Source organism: Magallana gigas, chromosome 9 (assembly GCF_963853765.1).
Source record: "Magallana gigas chromosome 9, xbMagGiga1.1, whole genome shotgun sequence".
NCBI classification, from domain to species: domain Eukaryota; kingdom Metazoa; phylum Mollusca; class Bivalvia; order Ostreida; family Ostreidae; genus Magallana; species Magallana gigas.
In genome coordinates, this window is record NC_088861.1 from 40729341 (window position 1) to 40744986 (window position 15646).

At 33.5% G+C, this 15646-nt stretch overlaps 1 protein-coding gene across 5 annotated transcripts in view; it reads right to left on the reverse strand.

Annotated features, from left to right (window-relative positions):
• Positions 1 to 1392: 1392 nt before the first annotated feature.
• LOC105321916 (protein mono-ADP-ribosyltransferase PARP4) overlaps positions 1393 to 15646 on the reverse strand; it is a 41752-nt gene continuing 27498 nt past the window's right edge. For 3 of the 5 annotated variants that reach the window (XM_066071895.1, XM_066071896.1, XM_066071893.1), the window contains 10 exons: positions 11897 to 13659; positions 11073 to 11179; positions 8385 to 8507; positions 6828 to 6932; positions 6456 to 6573; positions 6164 to 6252; positions 5487 to 5541; positions 5259 to 5368; positions 2468 to 2567; positions 1393 to 2055 (listed from right to left, as the gene is read on the reverse strand). In XM_066071895.1, coding sequence (XP_065927967.1) covers positions 1703 to 2055; positions 2468 to 2567; positions 5259 to 5368; positions 5487 to 5541; positions 6164 to 6252; positions 6456 to 6573; positions 6828 to 6932; positions 8385 to 8507; positions 11073 to 11179; positions 11897 to 13659 — 2923 coding nt within the window. In that variant the 3' untranslated portion in view covers positions 1393 to 1702. Of the gene's footprint in view, positions 2056 to 2467; positions 2568 to 5258; positions 5369 to 5486; positions 5542 to 6163; positions 6253 to 6455; positions 6574 to 6827; positions 6933 to 8384; positions 8508 to 11072; positions 11180 to 11896; positions 13664 to 15646 lie in introns of all 5 variants that reach the window. The other 2 variants (XM_066071897.1, XM_066071894.1) reach the window with 2 other exon arrangements.

Below are 15646 nucleotides of genomic sequence, written 5' to 3' on the forward strand. Positions count from 1 at the left end.
AACTGGTTTGTGAAAATTTGAAATTGGTGTGAAGAAAATTACCGTTTGTATCGAACAAAATAACTGCCAGTGGTATAAAAAAAATTGCTGGGTTGTATTATGAATTCCATCTCTAATAAAAAAAAATGAACAGCTGATTTCATTAACATTTGAAGAGTTCAAAATGCTAGAATTTATATATCTGCCCCTTAAATAGATTCATATTAAAATTTTATTAAATTACAAATAAATGATAAATGTAGTGTTAAAGAAAGCTTTCCTTAATAAATATAATTATTTACATAGCGACATGTAAGATATCTTGAAAAAATAATATATTGGCCATTTTACCATGTGGAGATTTCCACACTCAAGTGCTCAGTTAGAACATGCATATCACAGTCAAAATCTATATAAGGAATAAGGAATCATTCTTTGAGTATTATGAGGTGATAATTTTGGTCGGAGCGTGATCAAATCCAATAATTGATCACGCCCCGACTGAAATTATTACCTCATAATATTCAAAGAATGATTCCTTATTATTTATATTTATATAATTTTTAGCCATCGTACGATCAAATACTTAAATAAAAATAAACAAACCCCGCTGGCGCCTCATTTTGGCGTCATTTGTATTATGGGTTATATAGTACAAAATCGATACGTAGTGTTATCACAGGCAAAGACACTGGGTAATGTAAATATACACTAATATATGTATGTTGCTATGTGTAATGTCTACAGAATTATACACTACATGTACATTAGTGGGCTGGATGTTAATTTGTAAATGTTTTACACAACTGCTATAAAAATCTCCTTGAGAAGAACAGTTCTATGTTCAAATATACATGTAGAAAGATATTCAATATTTTTAACACTAATACTGGTATATTTGATTTTTTTTTCATTTAAATTATAAGCTAAAAGCCTTATGGCTGCAAAGGAATCGTTACTCGTATTCAAGCGTAGGCGTGATGGTTAATTAATTTGTTAATCACCCTGCCTCTTTAATCAACTACATGAGGCGAGTATATGTACAAGGTACTGTATGGAGATTTAGGTAAAGTTTTGGTAATGGCTGGTTCAAGATTTTTAATAGCAAGCCTTGCCCACACTTTTAAGCTGTTAATCAATATTGACCAAGCCTGTGTTATTGCTAATCATTGATTAGATAATTCAAATCATAATATAAGGGGAGTTTATATATATTCATTTCAAATATAATCATTAACATTTAATAATTCACTTTAGGTTTTAGGCGAGCACTGTAGCCCTTTTTTCATGGTACCACAGTATTTTGAAAATCTTTTTTTTTTGGTGTCAATTTCAATTGATTTTTTTAATCTTATTCTAGTCTTTTTTATTTTGTTAGTCTTTTTTATTGTGTTATTATATTTTTTTTTGGGGGGGGGGGGGGATTTCCAAGAGAAAGTACGTATTTCATCAACATGTACAGTCTATATACATGCAGGCATATTGTCCATGCACCAATTCTTATTTCTAATGTCATCAGTAAATTATCTTGCAATGGTTACTAGCAGGCAAACAATATACAGTACATGTTATAAATACAAACAATATACAGTACATGTATATAAATACAAACAATATACAGTACATGTTATAAATACAAATGGATTTTTCTGCATTTAAAAAACCTTTTAACAGTAACAAAAAAATGAATTATCCGTGTCAAAATCTTCATGTATTTTGTTGATTACATAACGGGTATGTACACGGGTCCTGGATCCCTTACAGAGGATTGTGTATACCCCAGCATCTTACAGGCCGCTTCCTCCCAAGAGTGACCTAATTCCAGCATGCCGCACACCCAGTCGTATTTCTGCCTCTTGGCTATGTACGTGTCCACTGATGTCTTCAGTAACGGCAAAATGTCGCCCATGGCTGTCATTCCATCCAGTTTTTTGGCTGCCATTAGGAACGCTGTCGCAATCGTAATTGGATTGGAAAAATCCATGGGGAATAACTCTGGGGCAATTACTTTGTGTATGAGGACCAGGGCCAGTGCAGAGGAGAGGATTTCATTGATTTCCTCCGAGACTTTTTGACCTGTAGTAGTACATTGTACTCACAAATAACCATTGGCAAATGAATATTAATTTTTATTGCAATTAAGTTTTTAATTGTGGAAAATATTGCCTATATACATGTAATTATGACTCTGAAAATTTTTTAACAGTAAGTATGCAACGGTAAACTTGACTTTAAAGATCAAAATGAGGGCAAGATTTTTAACTGTGAGTTCATGACTGTTCTGTCAAGTTTATAAAACCTCTCAACTACATACCCTTTATGTTAAAAATTCTATAAAAAAAACCCATTTAAATGAAGCTATTTCCTTTTAAATATTATTATCTTTCAATTACATTTCATGGTGAGTTTTATAATGAAATGATAACTTTGTCAAGAGAGATAACTCCCACAGCTATATACAATATTTACACTATTGTCAAATACTTACCCAGTGACTGGAGACCAGCTCTTTGTAGAATGTCCCTGCATTTCTTTGTATCAATTCCAAAAGTTTCTTCCAAACTCTTATCAAGTTTCCATAAGTTGTTCTGTTGGACATAATTTTAATGACTTATATATAATTACATGTATGACTTTAACAATTTTAAGATCAATTCTATGTAAGAATCAAAATTCGGTGGCCACGCATAGTCACGGATTTTTTTCATACTTGACAATTTGATACACTTTAATGAGTAAATAAGCCTAACACCATTTGTTTGTTGCTATGTGGTCCCGTTGCCATGGTAACTGAGGGTAAAGATGTAAAAATGGCATTTTAATGTGTATTTGAGAGCATGTTGTGAGTAATGTGCAGATCTTGGGGTTTCCAGGGTAGAATATATTATTGAAAATAGTTGTCAATTCTCAAAAGAAAGAAATTTATTCATGGAGAAACGCATATTTTAAGAGCGTTTCCATGGTTACTAAACAGAAATTTTAAAATCTGTTTTCTTCATTTAATTTGAATAAAAAGTGCAAATCTTGGAATCTTTGGTTAACACTATTATGATTGTGAAATTTGAAATTTAAATATGAAAATTGAGAACCGTTGCTATGGTAACAAGCTTAAAAATAAGGAAAGTTATAATATTTTTAGGCATCTTTAAATGGATATTATTCACTTATAATGAATAGATATATAAAATCAAATGGTGAGAAAAAATAAAGTATGTCCTTAATCTCAATGACACTTAAAAAAAATCTTAAATTTTCTAAAAATAACTGCCGTTGCTATGGACTTTTCAAAAAGTAAGAATTTCTGTGTGATTTTTTACGCAACTTAATTTTCCATAGCAACAACACTTCTCTGTTGCATAACAAAACTTTGTGTGGTGTATAATGAAAATTTAGATATATTTTTACAAGTTCCAACTAAAACAATTGCAAATAAATTCTAAAATCAGGAATGAAAGCATACCCAAATCATCTTTAATTTCTCAGTTTTTCTTAATTTTTGGCCTTGTTGCCATAGCAACGGATGTCAATTTTCATAATAAAATATATATTGCATAGACATTGATATGGATGTAAAAATTTAACAGTTTCCCATTTCGGCTTATTAAAAAAATGCAGAAAACTGATTTTAAAAATTTGTAATGGTTTCCTTCCATGGTAACATTTTAAAAGTATTGGTTTCTCCATCAATTTTCTTATATAACTAAAGACTTGAAAATAGGACAAAGGCTGTTTTATGTGTTTGATAGCTTACATTAGTGGGCAAAACCTTCTAATATGCCTTCAAAGTAGGTAAGTTTTGCTATTTTCCCGTCTTTAGCCTCGATTACCATGGCAACGGTTACCCCCAGCAACCAACTTTTAGTGGTTTTTTGCGTTTTACACCTAGGTGTGTCCATGTATGAAATATAAGGAAAATTGGTGACTATGCGTGGCCAGAGCCTTTTATAAATCAGTGATTCTTACATAGAATTGATCTTAAAGACATAGATGCATGTGTCAGCTACCTTACTATTGTATAAGAGACTTTATTATCCCCTCGCGCAACTTGTTGCGAGGGGGATATAGCATGGCTGCTGTGCGTGTGTGTGTATGTATGTGTGTGTCTATTGTCAGCTCTTTAGCAAAATTCCAAGAAAACCCTCTAATGAGTATTCATCAAACTTTGTACACTTCTTTGGCATGGTAAAAGGACAAACCCTATTGATTTCCAAGTCAGTTGATTCAATATTTTTTAAATTATCGTAAAAAAGCAAAGTTAAAACATGAATTTTATGTATGACTTGACAATAGACATTTCCGGTAATTTTACGTACGACCTTAAGTAAATAGCTACTGTATGCAGTTCAAATCAACGACTTGATATTTTGGGATTTTTATCTAGCAAAAGTAAAAAAAAAACAAACGTTTTGTTGTATTGGAGGGTTAGAAGATTGCCCATAAGTGAAAGTTGAAGCGGGCAACAAATCTAAGTCATCCGATCAACATCAAAACAAGCAATTGACTTTGACAGATATCTACTACATGTACTATGGGTTGACATACCACAAGCAACTAGAATTGTCCATCAGAGCTGGCTACAAATCGCTAGATCTTCAGCTTCGTTCTTTTATAAAAATGAATGTCACTTAATGAATCTAAATTATTTAACTTTAAAGCATATGTGTACATGTGTTGAGTTTCTGCTAGGAATAGGAAAACTGTGCAACCACGAACATGTATCTCCCCCTCCCCCAATTTATACAACACAAAGCTTGGGGATAAGGATAAAATAGATATTATGAATTCAAAGTTGTTTTTAGAAATACTAAATTTTGATTAAAAAATTTACGTTTTTTTCCTAAATAATGGATTTCCCCCTACAACAAGTCATGTCGCGAGAGGATGCTCCGTTTTGCAATGCCCTTGTTGACAATTTGATATTTGAAAATCCTTAAAAACCACAAACTTTTAAGTAAATTTTTTTTAGATATTATGTATATAGGAGAATATAGTACATGTATTTGCTCTGTTTTATTTTTACCCCTTTCACCCTGTTGTCATTGGGAATTTAAGACTGGGCAAATTCAAAACAATTTTCAAATAACTGTATTATTTAGAAGTGTATCTATTTCTAAATAAGTCTGGGGTAATTTATGACGGGCCAAAACATTTGCAAATAGAAAAACTCCTTCTACAATGTATGTCATAAATATAGAGAGACTTAAATGTAGACTTCTTAATAAAAAGTTGAAATACTGTATAAGAAATGAAGCCAAGGAGTGGAAGAGAGAAATGGATACCTGTTGGATACTGAACATGGATCTGAGAGAGGAGAGGCTGAGGTTGGGGGACCTCTTCCTGATGTTGCTGACTGATGTCCCTATACCATAGCTGTTGATGTCGTCCAGTGCTGCCAATGTAAGACAGAAATTAATGAACATCAGTCAATAGAAATATATGTATGTATGGCATCATATGTGCTTCTACAGGTACAGTAGAAAAAGGAATTGTGTAGAGTCTACAGTTACCTTTTTCTGTCAGTCCACTTGGTAATGCTGGTAGTCTCAATCTTCTTGGTGAAATCTACATATTAAACATTTTAAAGATCACAGTGAGGACATTAGTCATGATTTTTTTTTAATGATGGTGTTTATTGAATATACATGTACATTTTATAAACACCCCTGTTATATTCAAAGACAATAAAGTCAAACATAGCAACGGCAAACCTACATGCAATGGCATAATCCAAAGATTTTTTTTCTATCATGATGAGAAGAATTTGTTCGGGGGGGGGGGGGGGGGGGTTGAAGCAATGCATATAACTTTTCAAACAATGCAAGAAACAAAATGTCTAGTATATTTACTATCACTTAACAGTACTACTAAACAATGTATTATAGGTCTCTCCAAGTCATAAGCTTAACACAAGTACACTCCATGCTAGAGTGAGAGCTGCTACCAAAATTGAACTGCATGGACTGAGACAATGAAATTCAATAAAGAAAACTAGCTAGTCCAAGGATATGCACTTTCCACATACTACTTGGTACATCAAAATCCTTCACCCAATGACCTTATAGTTACCACCTATTAAACAACTCATTCCTTAATATCTTCATGGAAAGAATTTGACAAAAGTATTGGGGTTACAATTTATGCAACAAGCTATTTCTTCCAGGCTCTAGCCGTAGCAATTGCTTACCTTGCCTGGAAACTGGACATTATCTGCATTCTCAACCATTTTTTCTATTTGTTCCCGGCTTAAGTTTCTCTTTCCTTCATTTACAGTAACTGTTCAAATGGAAAATAATGACTATACCAGTAGCAATTTGAAAGTAAATTCTCATTAATTCCAATCTCTTAGAGAGCACTGATCATACACTTTAAAAATGCATGAAAGAGACATTTTATATGGCCTCTTGAGGATGAACAGGGTATGCAAGGAAAATAATAGATTCATGTAATTAGTCTTCATTTTTCTACAAGATACTCACATGAACCCAGGCTGACTGATTCTAAGTCATTTACAGTCACGGTCACTATACCATTTGCATCAATGTCGATGGTAACAGTGACCCAAGTGCTGCCCACAGTCGTGCCTCCAATATTTTCCTTTTCATAAATATTGTACAGTTTTGATTTAAAATAATATCTGACTTGTGAATACATTTGCCGACTGAATATTAATTGATGTTAAAATCTATTGAACAAATGTCTCAACAACTTCAGACAAAAGATGGATGTTTGGATTCAGTTGCTTTCTATTTCCATTAAGAACAAAACTTTGTAACAAGAATAGCAGAGTCATACAACTGATGCATTTACACAAAATCTGTTTGGATTAATATTAAAACTAGTTTATTTACAATCTGTAGATTTCCCAGGAAGTTGTTCTTTTTGGCCTCTTTATAACAGCCCTCATATACTCGAATATCAGCCATAGTCTGATCAGCATCAGTACATGTGAAAGCCTGAAGAATACAAAGAATAAAAGTATGAAAGTATTGGGGTCCTAAACCATGAATTAATGTTGGGTGTCTTAGCTAATACAGGATACATGTATATGTAGTACATGCATTGCACATATTGTATGATATGTGTTTTTGAGTTTTTCTCTTCAATGGCATATTACAGTCAAATAATCATATGATTAATATATTAAAGAGACATGGTGATGCAAAAACAAGTGAATTGGATAAAACAAAATATTTAGGTCACCGTGGCTTTTGTAAATTTTGTTCAGTTCTGAACATATGAAGTTTCACAAAATTACAAGTTTTATAAAGTAAAAATTCAATTGTTACAGATAAAAATATATTAATTACTTGTTGGCCCAACAGTAAATATTGTTCACGCCTCCTTCTACAATTACGCATATACAACATATTAAACAATCATGGAGTCTAGCCACGAAAAACGAAAAGTCAGTAGACCGAGGTTTTTTCGTAAAGAAAAAGATTGCCCGAGAAAGGAACAGGGCGGCTGTATTCAAACAAAGGTACATGTATATCTTGGCAACCAATATCACAGATGGATGTTGAAGAAATTCACATGACGCTAGATGTAAACTATAAACCATTCTGGATCATGTAATTTTCGTTTTCTACGACATTCAAATTACATTTTTTGTTTGCATTCAGGTGCAGATGAATGCACATAACTTAGCTATGATTATCTTTCTTCCCAATTTTTTGAATTTATGAAAAATCTTTACAAAAAAATAATTATGTAAGTTTGAGTCACCTGCATGTCTCTTTAACTGGCATTCAAAGAAAAGGCAAAGGTGAATTCCAGAAAGGTAATTATTGAGTTAAATTTTTGAACATACCTATACCACTAAAATTGCAAAACATGATCACTTGATAAAACAAGATTGCTTAGTTCATTTTAAGATTGAATCATTATGGTATTCTCATTATTTACCACAACTTTAATCTGAGTGTGCTTTAAACTTTTAAACCATTACATTACAGTTACTGTACAATCAGTTTAGCATACTTGAAGCCTATCAAAAGAACTGGCCATTATTATATTGATAAATATAAAATTTAATACATGACATATTTTTGATCTAAAGTGAGAAACATGCATGCATCCCGCAGCTGGATCAAATAATAACTAGGGCTCATCCCTAGTAACTGCAACCATAACACTGATTACTAAAAATTTATTTATAATAATATTTATAATTATGTAATTGTGAATTGACCATTTTGCATCAAATTGCGAGAACATAAAATTGCTAACTCATATATTTTATCATTAAGTTTGATTATTAATAAGTACAGATCTGTCAATATTAAGTAAAAAGTTTTGAAATCTGCAAAGTGTACATAAATTATGCATCTTGCAATTTTACACGTATATAAAATTCAAGTAAGAATCCAGAGTTTCAGGCAAAGCCCTGAACTAATCTCACTGACCTGGCTTTTTCTGCTGGGTATGGTGTTGTTTCGGGGAACAATTTCAATAAAATTGCCATCTGCATCCTCCACACCAAGAGGTAAAGGGGTGACATCCAGTAAAAGCAGTGTTGTCATTTCATTCTTAAAATAGAAAATATTCATATGCCTAGTATTTTCAACAATTTCATTGTTGAGTTATAAAAACAAGAGGCCCACAAGCCTTATGGTCACCTGAGTACCAGACCGTGTTTGCATTTTCAGCTTAATTCTAAGCTTAATTTTGAAGTCTAAAGTCTGCAGGCCTTCAATAGTCAATCTTTTATAATAATCACAGTTCCATTTATGCATACAGCTTATTACAAGTATAAAATGCAAAGGAAAAGCCCACATAATTACCCTAATTACCCCACCCCCCCAAAATAAAAACCTCAACTTAATTCCTATGGCTTGGGCAGTCAATTTCACAATTTAACGTCAGGACATTGTGAACATAATAACGCATGCAATTAACAACTTAACTTTTTACAATATTTGACTTTATCTTTCTCAAGTTCGATAGTACATTTACTTAATACTTATTTAATCAATACATTTTCATTACCGCCGAACCACTGACCCAGGAACCATTAATTTCAAAATTTGGTTTTTCCAAAATACATGTGGGAGTGAAGAAGAAGATTCAATACATTATAAGTTTGTGGACATCATAACCATGTATTCAGTTTTTTGCCCACATGTGTGGGAGTAGAGAAGAAGATTTTCTAAGATTTAATACATTTTAACTAATAGTATATGGCCATATTGGTCCCACCATAGAGCTTCAACCCCTGTCCCAGGGATCAAGAATTTCAGTAGAGGGATTCATGCAGCTGAACAAAATACCGCAGAAAATAAACAACGACAGAACTTACTCGTTATACTGTATGCAGGCTTGGGGTAATGCTAAATGTAATGGTAATGCATTGCAATGCATTACATGATTTCAAAGTAATGCTAGTAATGTGTAATGCCACTAAATTAGCATTACAAGTAATGGTAATGTAATTCATTACTTTCCAAAATCTAGTGTAATGCTGGCATTACATGGCATTACTTTGCATTACTATGCTTATTTATGCATGTTCACTTTAAAAAATGTGATGAATAAATGAATAGTTGAAATTGAATTTGATTAAATTTGATTTAAAAGGAGAAAGAGATAATTATTGGGATAAATATGATTTAATTGTATTATTAAAAAAAGATTTTTAAAAATTCATTTTTGAATTGTTAATATTACTAAATATGACAGCACAATTTCATATCATTTTTAAGAGTGTTGTTATTAAGAGTTTTTAATCATTTAAACAATTTACTCCGATTAGTTTGCACTTCAATTAAAAATGTGTCAACAACACACTATGCCCCCAGGATAATCTAAGTATCAAAACAATCTATTGTTATAAGAAGTGCAAAACACCCCAATCCCCTTCCCTTCGCTATGTCCCAGTAGAATAGGAGACAGACATACACCTTTAAAAGCAAAGTGAATGCACTGTCCATCCATGATGAAAATCAATATCACTTCCAATATTATAACCCATTTGAAAATAATTACTTATTCTCTCTCTCTCTCTCCTCTCTCTCTCTCTCTCTCTCTCTCTCTCTCTCTCTCTCTCTCTCTCTCTCTCTCTCTCTCTCTCTCTCTCTCTCTCTCTCTCTCTCTCTCTCATATTAAGTATCCTGTACATTAGTTTGGACTGATAGAAAATACAAGATTCTTGTATTTTTTCTATTATTGCACAATTAATATATTCTAAGATAAAGATCGTCAAACAGTACTTTTCAGTCCAAGCTTCGATTGCTCCTGTAAAACATTTATTTAGTATAGCTGGGAAGACTAATAAAATGCAGTTAAAAGATGAACCCTTTGAAACTTCGATCATAAAGTGCAATAGCAATCTTTTGTCTTAAAGTGTCCTCAGTAAAAAGATATACGATTAAAATATAGAAAGAATATTACTGGGAAAAACCATCTGTTTATGAATTAATACAATTTTAAGTGTCCAAAATTATAAAGATTTGTGTAATCTGGGGAAATATCTCTATTTAGCTTTTAATAACCGCAACATTATTCAATAAATTGTTTTTTGTTATGCATGTAATTCTGTGTCTTTATTTTGTATCTGACATTGTATCATGCCAAATGTCTATATATAAATATCTATTCATTTTACTTATGTAATAAGTTGTTCATAATGCCACAAGATGATTATACATTGAGCAAATAAAGAATGATCGACTCTTGTATAGTCATTGAATTTGAACCTGATACTGAGCATGAAGCTGTAGATATGTTAAAGAGTGTTTTATATTTGAAACATTTACAAAAACTCTTAGTTAGCTTTAATTTTTTAAAACAAAGTAATGGTAATGGTAATGCATTACTTTAGTCATGTAATGGTAATGTAATGCATTACTTCAAGAAAATCAAGTAATGGTAATGGTAATTTAATGCCCAAATTCATAAAGTAATGGTAATGCAATGCATTACTTTACAATGTAATTCGCCCCAAGCCTGACTGTATGTCATAATTTCTATAAAACTCATTATTTTAACTTTGAGTACCCTGACTGTGTAATGGTGCTATATCTGCAGTAGCTTTCCATGCTCTTTACCCTACTACACATGCATATGTTCCAATCAATAAGCAAACAGTGTCTCACCTCACTAGATGATTGTTTCGGCTTTCCTGCTTTAAATGACCGCCTCTCCATTGAACCACCTCTAGCTTTCCGATCAGGGGATGCTAAGTACTGTTTTAAGATGAACTCTACAACACAAATTTTATATAATAAGTCTGAATTTACCAAAGTGTTTTAAACATGCACTTCATCCTAGATTGGCATATAAAATTCAGAAATTTAACTGACTTTCACTAAATTGTTACCAAAGCAGCTAAGGTGACCTACACCTATACCAGAACTTATTTCTATAATGCTGCACAGGAATTTACAACATGATGATTTTGATGTGTTGTGAAATATTATTAAGGACGTTGTTTACTCAGGGTTTGAGTTCTCAAATTCAGATCGCAATTTGTATTTTTTTTTTTCACAATTAAGACAATTTCAGATAAAGTGTAAAATTTTATGGGATTTTCCTTGATTTTTCAAAAAATATTCAATGGCCATTATCTCAAAAAGTAGGTCATTGACCTACTTTTTGGAAAGTGAAAAGAAGCACTACCATGATATGTCTTTAACACTGAATAGATGGTTTTTCATTATCATCAGTGAAATGTTTTTTCATTCTGAGTAAATGTATACCTTAAACTAAGTTTTTAAAACAGTTAAGCTTTATATGGTTATGTTATACACGGATACTGTGTTGTTTGGATGTTTGGATCTCATTGCAACATTTTTTATTATTGCCTCATTTGCTCTCATTGTCAATATAAAAATAAAAGCAAAAGTTACAAAATAATAGTAAGTTGCAGAACACAAATTTTGTTTGATTTAAAAACAAATTAATGTTTGTCTGTACTTACCTCCAGATGGTTTTTTCTGTGCATCTTGCTCTTCCTTTGTATATGAAATTGCATCTGAAATTTCTGCATCACGTGCCATTGTGAATTCTTTTAACATGCTCTGGCGTTTTTTTTTTAATTGAGATTTTACAGCCCTCACTGAATCACTCTCAGACTGTTGAATTAATGGTGTAGGTGATTCCGACTTTTTTCTTGAAATTGGCGGGGGAGATGGAGGTGCTGCCGAAACGTATAAATCAGGTGAAAGTTCATCAACTTCAAGATCTAATGATGGGGTAATTTCCTGTTGGCTTTCTAGTATTGGCTCAGATAGTGCTATATTTGCACAAAAAGAAGCAGGGCGTATGATCGGGCTTGCTTTTTTAAGTATTTTTCCACGTTGTATTTGTTGTTGCAATAATTGACGTGGTTTTGGTGGATGTGGTGGAGATGACTGTGGCGGTGGAGGCATAAATTGTGTATGCAGAAGTGGAGAATGCAAAGGTGCAGCTGGAGGTGGAGGTGGCACTGGTGGTGATGACTGTGGTTGCAGTGGTGGAGGTGGAGGAGGAGCGGCTGGTGGCGGCCCTCCTCCTGTTGCTCCTTCCATTCTAGATATAATTTTAGGTCCACATGGAATCATTTCGTTTCTTGGTGATACCTCAAAGCCAATCCCTCTGGACTGTCCTACTGGAGGTGGAGTAGGTGGTGGAGGAGTGGCAGGTGGAGGAGGAGGAGGAGCTGGTTGTGATCTATTTCTAGGTACTCCAAACCCAAACCCACTTGAAGACATATCAGACTGTTGTGAATGTTCTTGAGGCATTGCTCTGCCTCCTGATCCAAATAATCCTGCTGGCGAGGAATCAAATGATGAGGCACCAGGTGGCGATGGCTGTTCCATTGATGAACCAAATCCAAATCCCTTTGATTGTTCCAAAGGAGGTGCTCCATATCCTGATCCAAATAACGATCCACTTATAGCAGTCTGTTGTGGTACTCCAAATCCTGCTGTTGATGATCCAAACACTGGTGCAGGAGGTGCTGATGACTGTACCATTGGTAATGAGGAGCCAAATCCAAATCCTTTTGATTGTCCCAATGGAGGTGCTCCAAATCCTGATCCAAATAACGATCCTCCCATAGCCTGTGATGCCATCATTGGTAGTGCTCCGAATCCTGCTGTTGATGATCCAAACACTGGGCCAGCCGGTGCTGATGACTGACCTATTTGTGATGGACCGAATCGAAAACCTCTTGATTGTTCCGATGGAGGTGCTCCAAATCCTGATCCAAATAATGATCCTCCCACAGCCTGTGATGCCATCATTGGTTGTGCTCCAAATCCTGCTGTTGGTGATCCAAACACTGGCCCAGCAATTGATGATGGCTGACCTGTTTGTGATGATGGACCAAATCGAAAACCTCTTGATTGTTCCGGTGGAGGTACTACAAATCCTGATCCAAATAATGATTGTTCAGATATTTCTTGTGTTGGCTGTGGTGACAGCCTTCCAAATCCTGTTTTTGTTGGATCAGATAAAGAGCTTTCAGATGCCCCAAAACCAAATCCTTTGGATTTTTCTGCAGGAACTGCTCCTTTAGACACATTTCCATGTACCTTTCTGGAAGAAACTCCCCCTCTCATCACACCGGGTAATGCTATTCCAGACATCAATTTGAAAGAAGATTGAAAAGCTGATTGGAGTTGTACCTCTGGTGCCTTTAAAGTATCCACTCTTAAATTTTTTCCTGCAGACTGTGGTTGTCCAATTATACTAGATATCCTTCCTGAAGTTGATTAATGTAAAAGATCATTTAATGGACCACGCTCATGATTTTGGTCAAATTGAATTTTCTGTTTTAATTATTTACAATGCTTTAGAAATGTATATCTAATGATCAAATGAAATTTGAGAGTCAGTTGTAGAGTTACAAGCAAGGTACAGGGCTCATAATTCTTTGTCATGTAAACAAGGAGTAGAAAATTAAATCATAATTAATATTTGTAACGAAGACAACCTAACTGCCTGAAATCTGTCATAAAGAACTATTAAACCTATAACTTAAAAAAAAAAAGATCATTATAATTATAGAGTGCATGACCTGATATTGAAAAGTTGAAAGACTTTGAAAGGGAAACATAACACCAGGTGAAAATATCCCTGTATACAGTACCTAGTAGCCCACGGTCAGTCGTCTTTGTTTACAGTAACAATGCATTTATAACTAACATTTGAATTTATTGTGGAATTCATTACTAGCCTTTCTTACACTTGCTTAAAGTTTTGCCCCATCTGCACACAGTAGTATTTAAAAACAGATAATTTGAGATATTGAAACTTGCCCAGTCATTAATTCGCCCAATGACAACGAGGGCAAAAGGGGCAAAAATAAAACAGGGGCGAATATTTCTCTGTATACAGTAGTTCTTTTTTATGTTTCCTTTAGACATTTAAAATCTCCTACTGACCTGTTATCGGTATATAATATATAAATAGTGCCTGTTTGGGAGGGTAACAGTTGAAATTGACACCCCGAGAAAACCATTGTCAACCGACGCAAAGCAGAGGTTGACAATGGTTTTTTGAGGGGTGTCAATTTCAACTGTTATCCTACCAAACAGGCACTATTTATTTTATTATACTGAATGTCTTAATTTTAAAGAAAACTTTACTGCTTTTATATAGGAATAACGTGAATTGTATGGCAAACCGTACGCGCATAATTTTCGCACATGTAACAATTTGTTATGTTACCCGTTGCTAAGTGTGTTTCTAACGCTGAGGGTAATAGAACACATTATGAACTGCGTCTAAACCAATCAGATTTCAGTATTTAACACGAAAGTATAACAATACGAAATGTTACCCGGTACATGATATGATATAGTACCCGGTACATGATACGATATGAATATTTTGATAAATCTGTTTAATTTGATTAGTAACGATATTTATATAAATAATTCATTGACATTCTGTATGAAGCAAATCAACACTGAAAGAACAAATTCTTTAAAAAATTTAAAATAGATATTTCTGTAGGAACTGCATGGCATTGAATAGAAAAATTATGCCTAACGTAAATGTATTAAATACTAGATGATACCCCGCGCAATCGCTGGATTTAACACTTTACACATTATTATCATATAATGCTTAATATGTTGAACCATATTTTTGTTCCTTTTTAGTATTATCTTTGTCCCATTTTTCTTTAAAATTGAAATAAAAAAACCAAACTGAATTGCAGATTTAGAGGAACGGACGGGAATAAAAAATCAGAACTTCAGATAAAAAGACTGTTTTTAAAAAACGATCATTGGGGGGGGGGGGGGGCATCCCTAATAATAATTAAACATTTACGTAGAATACAATAATCTTTTCAACAAATTTATGTCTTAGGTTTAACTAACCAAGGTTTACATCTGTCGTGATATAAAAAAGTATAAAATCAAATTAAAACACGTTAGGTAATGCATTATTATCCATTTGCATACATATTTTTAACCAAACTTGTCAGGTCTAAAGTACCTGGCCGACATGTTAACTCGCCCTATATATAGGGCCATGATGTCAATTAGTCAACTCGTTTCTGGGCAACCTGTTCTGGAAAGTTATTTTCATTAATACTAAAATCGCATTAATTGTTCCATTTTATTTATTAAATTTTGTATTAATAGAAGTCCGATCCAAGGTATCTGCCCGCGATGCATGATGAACCCGTTGTACACTTTTCGTCAATTAGTCCATTCGCGTTCTTGGTTACCCC